This window comes from Astatotilapia calliptera, chromosome 13, assembly GCF_964374335.1.
Source record: "Astatotilapia calliptera chromosome 13, fAstCal68.1, whole genome shotgun sequence".
Taxonomy (NCBI): Eukaryota; Metazoa; Chordata; class Actinopteri; order Cichliformes; family Cichlidae; genus Astatotilapia; species Astatotilapia calliptera.
Window position 1 is genome coordinate 6685385 of NC_137434.1, and position 20679 is coordinate 6706063.

A 20679-nucleotide genomic window follows, 5' to 3' on the forward strand; every position below is an offset into this window, starting at 1 on the left:
CATATGAACAGAAGCATTTTTCTCTTTGCCTTTTTGTTCATATAGGGATCTGTCCAACAACAGGATTGGCTGCCTTTCCCCTGAAATGTTTCTCGATCTGGGTAACCTCTCGAAATTGTGAGTAATCCCCTAAAATTGGAAACATGTCTTGCATCTCTTTATGCTTTGTATTCACCAAATCTGTAGAGGATATGTTTGATATGGCTTCAGTAATGTATGAAAAAAAAACCCAGTAGTAAAGCCTTTTTGTATGTGAGGAGTGATCTGTTTCTCTCTGTGTGTTTTTCCCACAAACAGGAATTTATCTGGGAACATCTTCTCCACTCTGACCATGGGACTCTTCACACACCTAGCTGCTCTCAGAGTACTGTAAGAGAAACATACAAGTGTACAGTATAATGGCCATGATCCATTCAGTTTTCTACGTTTCACTTGTTTGTTGTAGTTTAGAGCATGGATGCAGTGGTAAAAGTCAGTTATTGGCTGTTTTCACTGCAGTTATTTTGGCTTGTCATAGGAAGAAAATGACATTAATAATAGCTATGCAGCACACACAGTAGGTTGGAAGTCTTGCCAATGAGTGACCATAATACATGCACTCAGCAACTAGACCAGTTTTTCCTGTTATGACATCAAATACGTGTTAAATGAATAAAGTCCAAATACAGGCGCATGGGTTGTAACAGTATGCTGTATTCTCACCAGGCACTTCAGCGCTGAGACTTTGTTCTGTGACTGTCAGCTGAAGTGGCTGCTCATCTGGGCTAAAAGCAACTCCGTAAAGATTGGCAATGACACGGTCTGCATTTTCCCTACCCACCTCCACGGCCTGGAGTTTCGCAACCTACGCGAACCACAGCTCAAATGTGGTAAGGATTTAGCTAATGGTGGTGGCTGGCATTTACTGTCTCCTAAAACTGGTTTAAATGTTGGGGCTATTTAGAACAAAAGAACTTGACTGTTGAAAGCTTTTAGCTTGCAAAATAAAATGACACTAAACACTAACCTGTTATTTATATAGGTCATGTTAAACATGGCCAAAGTTTCACATAATGAGATAATTGTATTTACAAGTAATCCCCGTGAGCCAAAACCTCAGACTACAGACTGCGCAGTTTCTTTCATGATGTATTTGACATGATACAGCCACTGGTAGCTGGTATAGGCTTCAGCCTCTCATGACCCTTATAAGGATAAGTGGAAGAGATGGATGGATGGATGAAAGGATGGACAACAACTGGTTGCAAGGGAAATTTGGCCATCTGACTGGTTGCAGTGGTCCCTGGAGGTTGCTGGAAGTCACTAGGTGAAACTGGTTGCAAAGAGAATGCTAAACCAAAATCCCCGCTGTGAATGTTTTATTTGCTGGCAGCTTGTGGTGGTTGACTGTAGTTTGCATGAAAGATGCCAACTTGACTGCAAACACTCACAAACTACTGGCTAAGATGTAGTAAAACCTGAGAAAGTATGGTGCAAGTTGGAAATGGAGAAAGTTTGCCCCACTAGGCACAATGTTTCCAGTTTGTGTTGCACTTTTCACAGTTTCACAAGAATAGCTAGCGAGTGTTTGTAGACAAGTTAGCCTGTGATTGTCAGAACCTAAGCAACCACAAGGAAGTATTTTTTTAACTGGTTGGGAATACAGATTTTTTGCTAATCTGTGATTGAGTGGAGACTGGAGGTCACTAACAACTCGCTAGAACTTTATTTTTAGCAATCTTTTCTGTCAACATCCAGAAACCACTCACCAACCAGTTGGGGAATGGACATTTTTCCCTTGGTACTGGCAGATCCCAGATGGTCATTGACCAGTCTCTAGGCCTGTGTGGCTGGAACCTCAGAATTGTCACACGCTCAAAACTGCTGAGACATTAACGCCATGTGGTTTGTGGTCATTTCTGTTTGCAGCACCTCACTCTGCCCCAATTCGTATAGTTTTTTTTCTACTCTTGGATATCTATGATAAAAATGATGGCTTGTCTTTAATATGGCCATCTCATGTACACAGCTTTGGCTAAAAGTTGACTTAAAACATTTACAACTTTACAGTGAGAGGAACTAAAAAAAAACCCCACAAAGATATAAAAAAAAAAGAAATAAAGATCTAAATGCCTTGTTTCTGACAGAGGACAGGCTAATGGGACACTACGGCGCAGTAAAGGGTAAAAAAGAATTAGTTTGAACTTTTAAGGAGCTACTATTATTGAGTCCAAGAATAAAGTTATGAAAATAGAAATTAATATAGAACCACTTTAGAGTAATAATAAGGTATTTATATTTAAACACACATACATTTATTTTATTACTAGCTTTACGCATATTTTAGCAGATTGAACACAGATGCTGAGACAAAGAATCTGCAGTGAAGTTAAGTTTTATGGCCGAAGTGACATAACACTGCAAATTATGGCTGTATGATTATGATGTTTCATTCAAACACTTGACATTGTCAAATTGTTGTACTACGTGACTCAAAATTTTGCATATTTTTTCATAACTTAAGAAAGTGAAGCAAAATATTATATAAATTCTAAGTGTACTTCATTTTCCAAGTAACTGGAGAGTGCAGCAATATTTTATTTAACGCAAATAAAACTGTGAGTCAGCAGTTTCCCACATTAGTTGTAGCACTGAATTTGTCCCCGCAAAATGATATCCAACAGTCCCCAAATAATGCTCAATTTAATTAGCACTTTTGTTAATTTCTTAATTAATTGAGTCCACCTGTCATCCCAGGCGTAAATGAGTTTTTCAGTCTCAGGCCAGAATGAAAGCCAGCAGGTCTCTGAGTTTTGTAATTGACTGTCTGACAGATGTTTACAGGGAGAAAATGTGTGAAACGTATTATTTTTGTCAGCGGGACACAATTTCATTGTTGATAATTATAAAGACAAAGCAGTGACAGCATATAGCTCAGTTTTTTATGGACGAGAGTTATCATATCTTTTTAGTATTTGCAAATGAACAAAAGTGCATTGTACCACATAACAAAGGGCACTTGGATGTGGCGCTGGAGCACCAAAGAAACCTCCTCCTACCTTCAAATTTACAACCAGAAATGTTCTGTACACTGCAATCAAAGCAGTTACAAACGTTCACTCAAGCATTGTAAATACTCTGAGTGGCCATGCTATGCTGTTGAGCCCATCGCCATGATGACAGACTACTGCTGTGTTGCTGGTCTCCCCTGCCCGCTCGTTTCCACGTCTGCCTGCACACACTGTGAAACAAAGACCAGAAAGGGCAACAAAACAGATGTGGAGACACTGAAGTGAAACAAGTTTGCTTAAATAATGCTACACAAATAAAGGTAACATTTTCTTTACCCTCTACAATCCAGATTGCACTCTGCTATTCTGATTTGAGGTCCACTTTTAGTCTTATTGGGTCTTCATAAACGATGCATATGTTACAAAGAAAAAGCAATGTAGGTCACTGAGCCACTGTTTCGAAAGTCCCATATTATGAAATGTAATAATTTGGTTTACTTTAAACGATGTTTAAAGCAAAATCTGAAGAAAAAAGTTACTCTCAAACTTTGTATAAAGTTTCTTTTCACTACAGAAGAGTAAATACGACTTGAGGGAAAAAAGCAAAGCGAAAGACTAAACAAAGACATATTTCAGTTGTTGGGGTTAAACTGTGGAATGATGTTGACATCAACATAAAAATGGTTTTGGTCTTTAAAAGAATGCTAAAATATATTTTGGTGGGTTCCTTGTGATAATATTGTTGCTGCTGTCTGTTTCTTGTTGCTGTTATTTCATTTTCTACTTGGAAAGTAGCTTTAATGATAAGAACATAGGCCAGGCATCTATACACATGTTCAGTGGTTCCTATATTAATTGTATTGCACATTCTGTGTAGTCTGTGATGACTGAATGAATAAATAAATATCAATATATAAGAATTAGTTGATTTTCAGATAATAAGGGCAGTCTTATAAGAATTTCAGCTTATTCTGATAATGAGAAAAAAAACTAACATCGTCATCATATTTTTAATTTGGCTGTCTGACAGCTTTACATTTTCAGGTTTGCTTTTGGTGACTTCTCATAACAAGAACCTCTAATGTCATGAAAGCTGCATTTTCAAGTGTTTTACCCATGAAAACATGATTAAGTAGAGCTATTTGGATGATAGGTTTCCCCCTCCGCTGTTATCTCTCCACCTACTGTGAACTGTTTGACAAGCTTAACATGAGCCAGTGATTTAGTGCAAATTTGCTTGACAGAAAATTGCAGGCAAAGATTGTCTCATAAAGGTGTTTTTGTGTTAGGCACCGCTCATTCATCTGTAAATCCGGCATCGGTATCCCTAAAAGGAGGAAGGAGCTCCAAGATTTGCTCGTTTCTCTTTTCCTCAAATAATAATAAATGCTCTATTGTTTTCCCTGACTCACACGCTGATGCCAAAGGACCTTCAGAAAAACCTGCTATTCACTCTGTAGAAGCCAGTGGTTGAAGGCTATAGTGTAACTGGAACTGCAAAGTGCAAAAATGTCTACACAGAGAAAACTGATTGCACTGCATGCTGTTGGAGATTTTGTCTGGGGAGCTTGCTAAATTTGTGGAAAAGTCATTTTGGCATGCACGGTGGACTTTTAAAGACCAAATATGAGTTTAAAGGCTAAAAGATTAGGACAGATATGTTGTCTATCAGCAGTGGGGGCATCAAAGTGAGTTCTTTAAGCAGATAAAAATGCTCTCTTTACTGACTGGAAGCTGTTAGCAACAGCGAAGAAAAATCCACGAGTCTTTGCTTTCTTTTTCTTTCCTGGTTACAGACAGGCAACCTCCCCCTGCCTCCCTCTGTCTTCCCTCCGTTCCTCTATCTCCCTGCTCCGTGCTGCTGTCCACAGGGGAATTGTATCTCATATGTGATAGAATCATCCTCCTCTTCTCCTTACATCTGGCTCGCACAGGGGATATTGCACTGGAATGAGAAAAATCATTGTTTAGTGCTGGTGTATGTCTGTGTGTGTATGTGTATATATAATGCAAAGGGGCATTACATTGGGATGCACTGTATGCACGATGTCAAATAGTTTGCAGAAGGAAAAAAAAACTAATGTAGCCCATGTGCAGAATACATATCTCTCTTTGCATTTTTGCAGTTGCATCCAGACACTGCAATGCAGACATTCTGGAGAAATTCTATGTAATCCTAACTGTATGTGTTTTTCATTTACGTAGAACAAGCCAAACCAATTACAGAGTAATTCTGCATAGTCAGTGGACAAAGAGCCATGAGTGGAATCCAGTGGCAAGACAGGAGGCACTGCTTTTAGGCCCTAAAGCATCCATCATGGAATTACAATGATAAAGTCCTGCTCTCAGGCATGCTTGGCTCCATACACTTGTCCACAGTACAACTCTATCTTACAGTACCTTATCCATTAACTTGTGTAGTGCTCTGAGAGTCATATTTTAAATGTCATTTGATGATTGCTGTTTTCATATGGCTACAGTTTGCAAAGGAATGTTTTCCAGCAATGTACATCCAAGTACCTGACTATCTCTCAGCACCTGATACCACATTCTTGCTATCAAGAATGATGATGACCTGGAATATAATAAAATTCAAACATGGAATCAAAAGTATGCTTAAAATGAGATTATCCCCTCATTGTTTTTATGAAAATTTGTCACTGAGGACAAATTTGTTTCTCTCTCCAACGGCTCCTGCCTGATGGTTTGCAGATGTTTATACCATACATTCCAGCAACAAGCTCTCATCCCTCCGGTGATACAGGTCGGGTGCTGCCTGCAAATGAGGGGGAACGGAAGAGTGCACGCGGCTTCCTTAGGAGATCAGGTGCTTCCTGTGTTGGGGTCAGGGCTGTCTGTTTGATGGACTCCTGGTTCTTTAACCCTGGTAGGAGGAGCACAACAGCCCAGACATAAAGTGCAAAACTAACACAGCATGTTATACACTGCCCAACAAGACCCTGCTTTCTTTAGCGGTTTTTATTGCATGATGACACAGTAGTGCAACTGCACGGGTATCATGTCATTAAACTGAGTTTCACGTGCAGCACTACTTCTCTTAGCCTGTGGTGTGACTCCAATAATTTAATGATGCAAAAATATCATGAAATATACCTCAAGATAGTCTGTCATACAAGTCTTTGAAGTTCAGTCATGCACCTCTTTTAAAACCAGTTGCTTTGAGAAAGGGATAATGAAGTGACTATACAAACAGACAGTACGTGTTTGAGAATATCTGCGTGTTTTATTTTGTTTTATTTTTAATGTGGATTTGAATCCAATTCAGTTGTGCATGAATACAGTAAATGTAGCAATAAAGAAAATAAATCCTCTAGGGGGGCAATGATCCATAACAAATGGGGGATATGGAGGTTGGTCTATACTTTAAAAATTGCTAAATTAAAACGATTGCTCAAATAGCCCTGTTATGGACTGGTGGCCTGTCCAGGGTGTACCGCTCCTCTTATGGACTGACAGTTGAGATAAGCTCCAGGCCCCTCCGCGACCATGAATTGGATAAGCAGTTAAGAAAATGGATGGATGGATGATTTCTTAAATTGATGAATTGAATTTGCATTTGAATGATGCAGCAGCAAGAGCTCTGAATGACTTGAACCAGGACACAACTCCTACTGACACAAAACGGCTAAATCTTCTGTTGTCTCGCTCACTCTCTTTGACTTGGACATTCACATTTTAAGTGACTTCTACATTAAAATCTAGTGTAAAATCCCACTACAGCATGTCAATCGCGTTGAATTTGAGGTCTGGACCTTACCATAGCAAGACATTGACCCTTTTGTTTTTGAGCCATTCTGTTGTAGACCTACTCAGGATCTTTGTCCTGTTGAGTGAGCCAGCTTCAGTTAAGCTTTAGCTGTCAGACGTATGGAAAAGAAATAGTAAAAACATAAAAGACTTGCATAAGATGTGGCCTACTTCATATAGTGAATCATATAAGGCTTATATGATTTACTCATGAAAGTGGCCACTTTCTCATTACTTTCATATATTGTTTTAGTAAGTATCCAAAACATACAAGTTTCATTTATATCATTTTTCAGGGGATCTTATATCTGCTTTCACTCTTGTATGCTTTTCATACAAGTTTCACACAATACAGATACAAACTTTATAAAATGTATATATATCTTTTCCATATGGGACAGATGGCATCACATTTGACTCTAGAATACTTTGGTACACAGAGGAGTTCATGATTGGCTCAATGACTTGGTTTTTACCAAAAGTGGAGCTGTGCAGTATGTCCACAGATTTCCATCTTGGTGTCACTGCACCAAAGAACATTGTTCCAGAATTCTTGTGTATTGTTTAGATGCAACTTTGCCATACTAAGCTGCGCCATGATCTTTTTTAGAGAGGAGGTCAAGAAGAGCGGTCCAATATTGAGTGTCTACAGCCATCTGTAAAACATGGTGGAAGCTGGGTGATGGCTGCATTTTAGCCAGTTGATGTTGTCTAAACCGATGGAGTTAGGAAAAGTCCCATCAGATTTTGGTGCATCATGCAGTATAGTCTGAAAATTGTCTAATTGGCAATGGTTTCATTATATAGCATGAAAATGATCCCAATAAAGTGCCAGTGCAGTGAAAATACACCTGAACAGAAAACGCATAATGAAACACTATCAGCACTACAGATTGGCCTGGGTTGAAGATCAAATTTAAACTTTCAAGATGATTAGAATCATACTAACTCGATTTTTATTTTTGGCTCTTCAGTTAGTCATTTTCCAGATCTTGGCATATCTGAATAACTAGTACTTACCTGCAATTGACAATCTGCAGTTGTTTAGAAATGGCTCCAAGAGACCTTGTGTAAATCTACAATTTTCCTTCACTAAGGTTCTTGGACTTTCCCATTTTCCCGACCATTGGTGAATCCAATGAGTCCTGTCAAACAAGTAAATTTCATGCTAGCAAAGAGAATCTTCCAGTTGTAGTCTTGAATGAAAAGTTAATTGACACCTTCATCACCACTTATTAAAAGATTAAGATGACCGTATGTGTATATTTCAGTCTCTATGTATAGTTGTGTCCCTGTGTAGGTTAGAGAAATTCCAAAATAAAATCAAACATGAGCACCCAATTATTATTTTTTAATCATTAAAGATGATGGTTGCTGGAAAAATACCAGTTAAAGGAAATTGTTAGAACCTCCAAATTACCATTGCATTCATGCACATGATGAGTGTATGGAAACTTTTGGCCACAACTGTATATTTCACATAGGATTTAAAAGAAGATGCATACATATAATCTGGTGCTAAGGCACTGCTAATTCAAAAGCATTATACTGTTTTTTTTATTTCACAGACTCGGCTCCAGTGCACATGCCCCTAGTTCTTGCACATATAATTATGTCTCTGTCCCTGTCCCTGACTTCCTTTGGTTGTCCTACACACACTCCCAAACCCACAGCCAACAATTACATTTTGCTCTGACAGTGTCCAGTGGCCAAAGGCAAACAGCCACACTCTGATCCTTGCCTCAAAGTGTTGTTTCAACAGTGTTAGCACCAGACTAGTCAACAGTCAGTGGCCCCCATGCTGTTTCTGTTGTGTTTCATGCAAAGCCTCATCTGCCACTACTGTCATAGAGTCTCGACAATCTAACAGGGTCATCAAGCAATTACACTGAGATGTTGCCATGGAGGAGGCAATATTAGTGACCAGTTTTTAAAGTCACTCTCAAAAGCATGTCACTTTTAATTATACACCTATGATTATAAACTACTTATGTAGAAAGCTGAGGTCAAGGCTCTGCTTGTGTTAATAGCTGTGATTGCCCTGTGGGTTCTATGTTACAATAAGTAATATTGCTAGCTACTCAAGGCTACTCAAGGGAAATGTCAGCTTGTGAACTTAGACCTTTTGCTACCACCCAACATGGATCTTTCACTGATTTCCTCTTTCAAACCAATTCATCGAGCAATAAAAAGGGTTTATGAGCCACAAATTGAATTGTGTGTCTGGTGCTTTCAGCATATATAACTTATTACAAAAGACACACTGCAGGCAAAGTGCCTGCTTATGTTGCTCTTTGGAGCATGTGCAAGGAACGTGAATAAAAATAAAATACCTTGATTTTCTAATTATTACATTATGTTTATATTTACATGATTTTTTTAACTGGATGTTTTTTTTATTCACAGATATTTTTTATTGTTTCAAGCTCTGAGAGAGTTCCCAGTGTAGTGCACTGAGCTGTCAAGGCACCAATCCATGCCCTGCAAAATAGACAGCACTGATCTCCAAGGGTTCAGTATGATTAGAGACATTACACTGTGTTGTATATCATATTTCAACAGTATGCTTAGATCAATCATTTTTCCAAAATCAGGTCCATTTTCTGGCACTAGACTAAACACTCCTATGGCTTCTAATCTCCTCCCAGTTGTAGCCTTTAATCTTTGGCAAAAGCGCCTGTTGACCTGGCCAGCTGCTGGCGCTATTGTCAGCTTCCTATGTGGAAAATTTTAGGTGTCAAGGAGAGTCCAGGGGAGCACTCTAGGCTGTCACTTTATCAGCTCCTGTTGGTTTCGCTGAGCAACAGCAACAGTGTGTGAAGGATGGGGGAGGGGTGTGACCTTGACAAAAGGTTTCTGTGTGTTTATAATATTTTAAGGAGCATGCGTGTTTGGTTTTCCCGAGAAGAATGCTTGTGCTTGTGGTGGAATATGTGGAAAGACCTGATGCCTGATTTGAATCCATATGTGTTGCTGAGTCTGTAGAACTTCCATTCCCCGAAAATCTCCATTCTGGCTTTTTTCCTGTCTCAAAGAAGCTAAAGGAAGCTTTACAACATAACCATTCTGCTTTAAATCTTCTTCGTGTTCCAGATGGACCTTTGGAGATGCCCCTGTTTCAGCTCATCCCCTCCCGGAGGCAGCTTGTTTTCCATGGTGACCGCCTCCCCCTGCAGTGCACCGCTTCCTACTTGGACCCATCAGTGGAGCTGCTGTGGCGTCATAACGGGCACATCGTGACCACGCAGGAAGACCGAGGCATCTACGTGGAAGAAACCCTCATTCACGACTGCTGCCTGCTCACAAGGTGTGCACAAAGGATAGGGGAGTGCATCTAATGTCTGATTAGCTGTTGACTGCCCTGTTGCACTGACCCACATGCACACAGTCAGAGCCCGACTAAGCCCACGCAGTCAAAATCCACATACAAATATGCTGATGCATGAGGAGTTTCGTCAGAATATGCATGCGTTTACTCATGCAGCACAGCCACTTCCACGGGAACAGATGTAAAATATGCGTGCGGAAACACACACGCGCTCTCTCACTCACTCATAGAGGCTGTGATTTACCTTTTGTTATTACCGCCCTTGATAAGGATCTGAAAGGACAGGGCAAAATTGGCTTGGCACGGTGCCAACACCTCAGAGCAATCCGCGGCCCGTCTCTAGAGGTTGGCCGTCCAGCCGCTCCCCGAGCACTAGCTGTTTACACGCTAAGAGGAACAGATGCTGAATCATAATTGCAGTGATAAATTAAAGCAGCAACACTGGCTTTTGTGCATTTTTAAAAATGTTTATTTTTTGATATAAGACGTTGCCTAAAACCTCGGTCCTATTCCCATCTTTGCTGCCTTAGCGCTGGCCTGCTTTGTGTCATGGGCGTGCTCACGCACTCCTCTGTTTGTGTGTTACAGTTAATGTTTTTGACATAATGCCGTGGCAACAGGGCTCAGACACAAGAACACATTGCTGCTGATTGCTTTAACTGCTGCCTTTTTCTTACTTGGCCTCTCTAACATAAATATTGATGGAGTGCTGACAGAAATATGTTTCCCTGTGTTAACGGGGCCAGAACGCCTCTTGTTGTGTGGTGTGTTTGGCAGCAGCAGCACCAGCTACTTTTCCGCTCCATTACTGGGAAGGTATATCGTTTCCCCTGCTGCAAATACCACTGATAGTCAGTGGGGTTTATTTGCTTTTATTATGTAAAATTAACTCAGTGGTGAATAATCGTTCTCGGTGATCCCTGTGGTGGCATAATTAGATTAAAGGTAGTGTGGGTGCTTTTAGTGATGTATTGGTGTCTTTGTGTCTCAGTGATGATGAATGTTTTAGGTTCATTTCAATCAAGGTTTCAATCAATACAATACTTTGTCACTCTCTTCTCAGTGCTTACAGTCGTAACAGGGAAGTGCTACCAAATACTGGCACATTTCCGAGGTCCTTGAGCCTGAATAGTTTGACATCATCCTGCTTTATATGTTCTTAATTACAATTTAACAAGAAATATTGTACTTTTTTTTTTTATCCGCTAAACACTATTTGGCAGCTCGTGCAGCTTGTATTGCAGATTAAGATTTTACATGCCAAATACTGTATAATCAGCTTAAAATTGTAATGCATTATGGATTTAACTACCTACTAGCATATTAACTAGTAAAATTAATCACCAGTCTTAAATGTTCCTTAAGCCTCATTTGTGGTCACCGCAACGGTTGTCACTTGTGCCAATTGTGACAACATCACAGCCCTTTATTCATTTACACTGATGCTGGAGGCATACTGGACTTGGTGGGCTTCTAAATGATAGCTATAACAGCTCAAAATAAACCTCAGCATCAGCATCACTTTTCTTTTTTTAGAGTTTTCTCCAGAATGTCTCCTCTTTATCCAGTTGTCCCTATGCCTCTGCATTGCTACAACACTGAAAACTGCAATAAAGATCGACCCTCAGGCACTTGTTTCCAACTGAACTGCATGTACATACACATAATCTAATATGCAGTAACTTTTTCTAATAGTGTAACAAAGGGGACAGTGGAAGTACTGCAATGCTAAACTGTGTAGGTAGCGTAGGTTGTAATTCTTCAAGAAGTGAAGGGTGAGGGATACACTTAAAAGAAGAAGGATGCCCACATGCATTACACATGCAAGACATGACACGGCGCAGCAAAAACTACACATTGAGTACGGTGACTAGTGCAGCTGCTGCGATAGCTCAGTCCTGTCTTGTTGATAAAGATGGGAGCATCAGTTGGGTATTAAGTACAAACCCAATTGCGACAGGCTGGAAAAGTAAATGGCACTAAACAGTAACAGCTGGAGGAACATTTTGAAACTCATCAACAATACGTTGGGGTATAAAAAGGGGGTCTTAGAGAGGCAGATGTTCTTAGAATTAAAGATGGGCAGAGGTTCACCAGTCTGCAAAACAACTACATCACAAAAGTGCGGTTCAATGGCATTAATTCAATTTAAGGCAGCACAGCATTAAAAAGTGGCATTATTCTATTATGGAAATCACAGCATGGGTTCATAAACAGTTACAGAAATCACAGTTTGCATGCCATCCACAAATACAGGTTAAAGCTCTGTGATGCAAAGAAAAAGCCATATGGGAACATGATCCAGAAACACTACCGTGTTCTATGGGCTAAAGTTTGTTTAAAATGGACTGAGACAAAGTAGAAAACTGTTCTGTGGTCAGAAATCAGAATTTTGAAATTGTTTTTGAAGAGCCTGGAGAAGGAGCACCCATATACCATTCTCTGATGGTATAGGGGTGAATTAGCAGCTATGAAATTGTCGGCTTGCACATCTGGAAAGGCACCATCAATGCTGAACAGTTCTACAGGTTTAGAGCAGCACATGCGTCCATCCAGATGAGGTTTTTTATAAGTGATGCCTTGCATATTTTAGCAAGACCATGCTAAACCTCATACTGAATCTATTAACTCAGTATAGCTCCATAGTAGAAGAGTCCAAATGCTGAACGGGCCTGTCTGCAGTTTTCACCAGCTGAAAACATTTGGCGCGTTATGATATGAAAAATATGATGAAGAAGATCCGGGACTGTTGAGCATATAGAAGTCCAGCAGCTGCTCTCCTCACGTCCCAGACATTCATATACTGTTGTTAAAGAAAGAGGGAGTGCTATACACAGTGGTACACATGGCACATGACACAATCTAAATCACTGTTTCTTATATATGTGTAAACAAGCCAGGTGAGTAATGATATTGCAATATCTTTTCAAGCTAAAAATATGTGAATGATTTCTTTACAGCTGATTAATCTGCAGTTAAGTCCAGAAAGAATAATAATGTATAATCATTATTTTTTTTATAATAGTGAAGAGAATGTACTGATTTTTTACAAATTTATCATATTTCAATATCTTATTTTCCACGTCCCCGATATTTTCATTTTATTTTCAATTTGATTGAATTTAATCTACAGTTTTGATCTCCAACTTTTGATTTGTGAGCTCAGATTAAGATCAGATCGATTATGGTTATTAAATATAATAACTACACATTATTTGTATTCCTGTTCCTGCTGTTATACATCATTCTGCCATAATCCAAAACATTCTTTGCAAACAGTAGCTTAAAGTAAAGAGTCTGAGTACAACTTTCACCATTTGATGTCATGAGAAAGAAAACTCACTGGAGACAGTGAGATTTAGGCTCACTCAGCCCTCATTATGCATATTCGGGGGTCCAAACACCTTATGTAACAAACCCTCTATTATGGTTGTGTACAGACTGGTGACGTCTGTCAGTGTCTCATCCAGCCTTCTGCTTCATCAGCCATATCACTGTAGACTACATGAACCCATCTCCCTCTCCTCAAAACTTTGTCTTTCTTTTCCAGCACAGTATCCCGATGAATTTCCCAACACTCCCATTCTGATTAGGGCCCCATTTGCAATTACGCACCACTCTTATCCCAGTATACACAAATAATGTAATTTTCTACTCCAAGTGGAACCTATTTAGGTCATGTTTCTCTTGGCACCTGAGAGTGTCTCCCTCATGTAGAAAACCTACAAAAAGCAGACATTAGTTCCATAGCTGATGAGTGAATAACAGAGCTTGGGCCAACAAAAACAATCTGCTGTGCATGGGCTGAACTTCACCCTTCACCCTTTGCTGTATCTTAAAGTGGAGTGCTGAGAGAACAGTGTGCGTGTGTGTGTGTGTGTGTGTGTGGGAGGGAGGGAGGGAGGGAGGGAGGGAGGAAAATTAGTGCTTTGACTTCATCAGCCCTGCAAAATTTTTGTTAAAAAAAAGAAAAAGAAAAAATTTAACTGATGTTTTGACCTTTGACATGCCAGATGCAGTCGATGCTTATTTAAGCACAGTGGACAAGATATTAGTCATCGCAGGCCGTGTTGGTGTCGTTCACCTTGGATAAATGTCTTCTGAGTCAGTGAGCTTCGCCCTGCATGCCCCATCAGAGGGGAAAGACTGAATACACAGGATTTAGCGCGTAGCTTAAAGCCCTCATCTGGATTTGTTGCACAGCGTTGCAGCAGTGTGAGCAGAGATGCCAAAGCCTCAGTGAAGTGACCTCTTTGAAGGTGAACCCAAAATGTTTTGCGGCTATTTTCTCATCTAAATTCTGCTTTATCCTGCTTTAGGCAGTGTCAGGCAGGCAGCCAGTGTAGACATTCAAAGCCTGACAGGGTGTTTTGCTTATTGAAACGGGCATAACATTATGAAAAGTGTTTGGTTTTTTTGTTTTCTGTTTTTTCTTTTTTGTATCTATCAGCTCCCTCTCATTTCATGCTGTGCCATGTCATCATGGCCTCTCATTTGCTAGAGCAGGTGGGCCGATAAGTGAAGCCATTTACATTGCTCACAGTGAATAGCAGCAAAGAAACGGGCCCCATGAGGCCTGGTGGTTCTGCGACGTGGGTCAAACTCCTGCTGAGTAATGGTGTCAGGCCAAACTCCCAGTGTTAGCTATGCTAGCAGCAGCAGTGGGATCAGCCTGGGATTCATGTTTCATTAATCAAACATTTCAGAGCCCTGTAGCTAGCAACAGCAGACACTTTGGATGTATCTTCCTTAATCCTCTCCATTTTTAATCAGGCTAATCTTACACAAAACCTGATGTGGATGCATTACTGAAGGCAAAGTGTTTCTAATGGTGATCTCTCTGAAAGCTCTTTTTCCATTTTGTTGCGCATAAACTTTAATTTCTTTCTGCTATTACCAGCATCTCTTTCCTCTCTTATTGCATTCGGCAGTGTTTTCCTTAAATTTCTGTCTCTGTTTCTTTTTTGGTAGCTTTTTTTTTTCTCTCCTTTGTTTTCCGCGCTGGATTTCACCTAGGGTTGCCAACTCCCTGAAAAATAAATAAGGGACACCTCGTGGCCAGGGCCGGGCGACCCAGTTGTCTTCACCCTTCCCAGTGTGGTGAATTTTCTAGCTCTTTTTTTGTGTGTGAAATTATTTTTTTAACCATTTGACTTGAAGTTGATTTAAGTAGATGCATATTCTATTCTTTGTGATATGAACACATGTGAAACAAATGATCATTTAGCCATTTATTTTTAGCTCAAAATGACAACATTAACACAATAAAACAGGTCTCTTTCTTAAACAGAAGCCTGTCATGCTTAACTTTTGAGAATATAAGTAAATCTTTCTTTAAAAGCACTCTGTCCTGCTTAACTTAAAATAATAGAAAACAATAGAAAGAAAAACATTCTTGTAACAGTGCACATTTAGTGCATTTAGTACAATTGGCTTCAGTTGAGGTATTATTTCAGCTTTTCTAATGCTAATCAGCTGCTCCTGTTTGTAAACCCGCTTGTTCCCATGATTACGCATCTTAACTCATCATCATTATTCATCTATGTATTACTTTTATGTATTAGTCATCTATTTGTTGTAATCATCTATCCTTGCAGTTGTTTATTACACAAAATAAATTATATTATCACACTTCTGGCCACATAGCGCTGATATTCACTGCACATGCCCATATTAACTTTTTCCAGCCAGGTGTTTTCCTTTTCCCATTCTTCCCTTTCTCTGAGGGGAACAAACATTGCTGCTCTAATGCTGGGCTCACACTGTGCGATTTTTGGCCCATTTTGAGCCGATTTTTGAGTGATCGGACCGATTTTGGCCTTCATCGTGCATCGTGTAGTATACGTGGGGTAACGAGAAGTGATTAACACCTCACGACCAGCTCCCGATCATCAATCGCTCGTGAGGGTGTCACCACAGGCGCTCACACTGCTCACGCGCAAACGTAAACGTCGGTGAAAAAGACGGAGCAGCACGGCTGTGCAGCGTGTGATCTGGACACAAGCGATGGAGGCACAACTTGTAGAACTTTGGAAAGCTCATCCGAGCCTTTTCGATGTGGCATCACAAAATGATCACGACCACAACAACCGTGAAAATAGTTGGATTTACATTGCTGCTCAATCACAGCTGCCTGATCATGTTTTTCATTAGCAATTTAGCAAAGTTGATGGTGGTGGTGTGTGTCTGTGTGAGTGTAAGACAGAGAGAGAGAGAGAGAGCGACAGATTTTCTGTTATAACCTTAATTTTATGGACGCACAGTGTGAGCACTCAGGTCGCATCAGAGCATCGGGCCGTATAGTGTGAGACCTGCATCGTGACCTACCAACTTCTAACCCTGCGAGTCAATCGTGCAGTTTGAGCAGGAGCTGAATAACGTGACTGAAAAAAATCGCACAGTGTCTGCCCAGCTTTAGGTGTACTGTCATCCGAGACTTGCACCGCAGAGTCGGCGTTTGTTCCCCTGTTGGCCATGCTTCTTGTTGTGGTCATCTGTTGTCTTCCGGTATTTTCTCCGCAAGCGATCTTTCCTCGACCAATGAGATGAGCGGTAATCTGAATTGTCATACTCGAATTGTCATAAGTGTGCTGTCAGCTCATTGGTCACAAAGCAGGAGAGGGGCTGGGAATTATGTTTTCAAACAAAGTGTTAATTCCATTAACATTTATAGACTACTTTTGATTCTCACTGTATTACGGGACAAAGTGCGTCCCTTATTAGCTCAATACGGGACGTGTGCTTTTGTTTCGAAATACGGGACGATTCCGTATTTTAAGGGACGGTTGGCAACCCTAATTTCACCATTTGTTTACGAGCTTTTGTGCAGCGTCAGTTGATAAGGAGACCAAATGTGATTATGTCCACACATACTGTAGGGTTTTACCTCTGGGTTCATCACTTTACTGCTTGCCAGTTTCACTCAATAAAGAAAAATAAAAGCTCTTAGTTACATTGGATGAAGTGAAACAACGATAACACGAGGTGTAAATTATTTATAGTCCACATTATATAGTGTAGTGCATCGAGTGGTTTAAGACATGGAGCTAATTTGATGGAAGCTGCTACAGTGGGAGTAGTATCTGTGAAATATGCCACCGTGTGTGTGTGTGTGTGTGCATACCATGGTTGCACACATATACTCGTTTAGGCATTTAAAAATTGACAAAATCAGTTGACGCAAATTCACAAACGATGCTCTTTTGGAATATTTCCTACATAGCTGAGTTGAGGTGGGACAGATTGAAACTTTGCAGTCTCATAAGCAACATTGTGTAAACAAAGTGTTAAATATCAATGCACAAGCATAAATGTTCTTAATGAGTCCTTTGGGAGCTGCTGTACAATAGTGCAGTATTACTGAGGATGTAGGTCAGTGCTTTCTGCAGCTTGTGTGCCTCTGCCCTATTGATTTTCACTAAGTGGTGTGATTTCTTCATATGTTCATTATGTGAAAATGACCTTTTTCCCCTCCCTGAAAACTAAACAGGCTGCTCCATGGTTTCCCTGCTCTTCTTTCTCTCTGTTTTTTTCTTTTTTTTTCTGGGTGCAGCAGCTCACCAGGGATGTTAGTGATCATCAGCGAAGTTGTCGAGAGGGGGGGACGGAGGGAGGGAGAAGGAGGAGGAAAAGGAGAGGTAAGGGTGGGAGGTTTTGTGTATGGGGGTGGGGGTATTTCCCTCTGTATTTCCCAGCATTCAGAGATTTGGCATTTGTTCAACAGTGATGTAACTGTCCCCTCTGCGCACTATTCATGTCTAGAGATAGAGAGAGAGAGAGACGCTCTAATTTAGAGGAACTGCTATCACACTGATCTGTTTTGGTTTGTGTGCTGCAGTGACACCTATTGTGTAAACATTCCTGATAGGGTTATTATTGACGCCACACTAGCAGGGTTTTGTTTTTTTTTTAACTTTTTTTTGTCTGTAAACACAATAGCTTGATTCTGATAAAACTTTATAAGGGTTTAGAGCAAGGTCATGTTAACAATCTGGTGAAATCTGGGTTATATCCACGAGGCTCCCCTGATCTATTTAAAGATTTACTGGGCAAATTTTAAAAATAAGCCTTATAACTTGCTAACACATGAAAAGTACTGGACAAAGATTCAAAATATCATGTCACATTTGACCTCTGACCTCTCCTTCAAGGTAAATAGATTGATCTGAATGTCAAAATGACATTAATACTATTAGAACTTTGTTTTATTGTCTATGTTGACATAATATATATAAGGAATGATATCCAAAAATACTATATTTCATCCATCCATTCGCTTCCGCTTATCCTTTTCAGGGTCGCGGGGGGCGCTGGAGCCTATCCCAGCTGTCATAGGGCGAGAGGCGGGGTACACCCTGGACAGGTCGCCAGTCTGTCGCAGGGCCAACACACAGGGAGAGACAACCATTCGCACTCACATTTACACCTAGTGGCAATTTGGATTATCCAATTAACCTATCCCCACAAGCTGCATGTCTTTGGACGGTGGGAGGAAGCCGGAGTACCCGGAGAGAACCCACGCAAACACGGGGAGAACATGCAAACTCCACACAGAAAGACCCCGGCCTGATGGTGGAATTGAACTCAGGACCTTCTTGCTGTGCGTCAACAGTGCTAACCACCGTGCCACCGTGCGGTATAAATGCAAAGAACGACACCATTTACCAGGGCAGGGATTCTACTCACTACTATAGATTATACATTTGATACACTGTAAATTAAATTAAACATTATAAAATTATTATTAATTTGTAATTCACTAATTACTTAATTCATTATAGATCACACTAGCGCTGCCTGGTTCGACTAATTTTTAGACACTATTGACAAAATTGTTTGACGATGAAAGACAGGGAAAAAAATGGTATTTGGTCACAAGCACAGCAGCTCCGCCTATTCAGACCTTCTGCTTAGGATGGGTAGCCAATCAGAGGAAGGTAAACATAAAGGGAGCACAAGACAACTGCCTTCATATAGTGGATGATGATAGAGCTGCACAGAGGGTCTAAGATAAGTAGAAATTAGGTTGAATTGTAAATCAAACAAAGCTACTCCCTTAAAACCAAAAAATGAAAGTGAAGCGTGAAATGAGTACAAAACGTATTCTTTAAGTAAATACAACGGCATGAGCAACAGGAGCAGGTGATCCCAGTCATTAAAAGGTTCCTATGGAAACTGGAGGAGGTATTGGACAAGATGAAGTGGAGGATGGGAGAAGAGAGTTTTGGGTGAAATGAGGACGCTATCCTGTGCAAATTGTATATTACTTTTTTCACTCTAATACGCCACAGAAGAAGGTCTGGAATACTCGGGTCTCTTCGCATCTCCGTTGCTAAATCGATAAACAATTTACTAAACTTTGGGTTTACAGACAGCAAGAGTTTCCCGTTTCATTATCCTGTGTAAAAACAAAATGTAACCACCACAGAGTTTGATGAGTAATCTGTGAATTACTGCAGCCGCCGTTTAATACAGGTCCTGTGCAAGTAGCCTGAGAAGCTTGACTTGGTCTATGGATTTAGTCTTTCAAAATACCTCCTAATATTTTATCTATATTATCTGTTTATATTGAGTTTCCAGACACCATGTCCTCATTGTTGTATGCTGTGTAACTGTTGTACTGTGAAGACAGGCTTGACTGTGCCAAGAAGGTTTTAATGGAGAGCCCATCCAAAGTTTAACACAACATCCTTTTTGTTCCACAGGGCTTCATTTACGTTTAAGTGGGGCTGGAGAAGAGACATGGGGAGAGAGAGGGTGATTGAAAATGTGAGGTTTTTGCACTGTGTCAGACAGAATAAGCATGTAAAATCATCGCAGTCATGTTGGGGAGTATGTTATTCCTGGAGTAAGGTTCAGTAAGGCATGCAAACATTCTTACTGTATATGTAAGAAGATCTGTCATAATGACAGTACAAGGCAAAAAATAGGTCCTTTTCAGACAACTGAAAATGTACTTTTGCTCACAAAATGCCACCATACATATTTACACTTGCACAAAAACAAAGAGCCAGGCACAGGCCTACACATTTGTTTTGTAGCCCAGAATGTCATCATCTCAGTCAAGCGTTCAAATCTGATTTAGGGTGTCTTAGAAAAGCAATCAGAAAGGGGAGCTTCAGTGGAACACAGAAGATGAAATCAGGACTCATTTTATTCATTTCCATATCTTGCTCACAGAAAGCCATTGGAGCAAAGTCATATGTTGGAAATGTTAACAGCATTCACTGAACTTCCTCCTCTTTCTAAACAAGTAGCAGTGGAGATAAGTTCACATGAAAGTACAATATGTTTTCATTTGGAAACGTTACTGTATGATCGCATCACCTCTGTAGTAGATTCAGATCACAAAGTAGAAAGATTTCATTTCAGTAATAGCTCATTTAACTGATGAACTGATTTTGCATTTTAATGCATGGTCTCCACATTTCAATTTATTTGCATTAGCAGTTCATATGTTAAACACAAGTCAGACTCTTGCTAGTTTACTATTATTTAAATATGTTTTGTGGTTCATTCACACCTGTTTGTTTTTTGTTTCAAACAAAATTCACAGCTCTATGCAAATGTTTGCTTTTAGTGTGAAAATGAAAC

General features: G+C 40.1%; 1 protein-coding gene and 1 long non-coding RNA gene across 2 annotated transcripts in view; one reads left to right on the plus strand and one right to left on the minus strand.

Moving 5' to 3' along the window:
- adgra1b (adhesion G protein-coupled receptor A1b) overlaps positions 1-20679 on the plus strand; it is a 185808-nt gene that overhangs the window by 45281 nt on the left and 119848 nt on the right. The window contains exons 4-7 of the mRNA XM_026189076.2: positions 46-117; positions 298-369; positions 706-869; positions 9852-10065. Coding sequence (XP_026044861.2) covers positions 46-117; positions 298-369; positions 706-869; positions 9852-10065 — 522 coding nt within the window. The remainder of the gene's footprint in view (positions 1-45; positions 118-297; positions 370-705; positions 870-9851; positions 10066-20679) is intronic.
- Positions 15043-17064, minus strand: LOC145419768 (uncharacterized). Its single transcript, XR_013901109.1, has 2 exons — positions 16891-17064; positions 15043-15098 (listed from the first exon to the last, which is right to left on the minus strand). It is a non-coding gene; the product is annotated as an uncharacterized LOC145419768 (long non-coding RNA).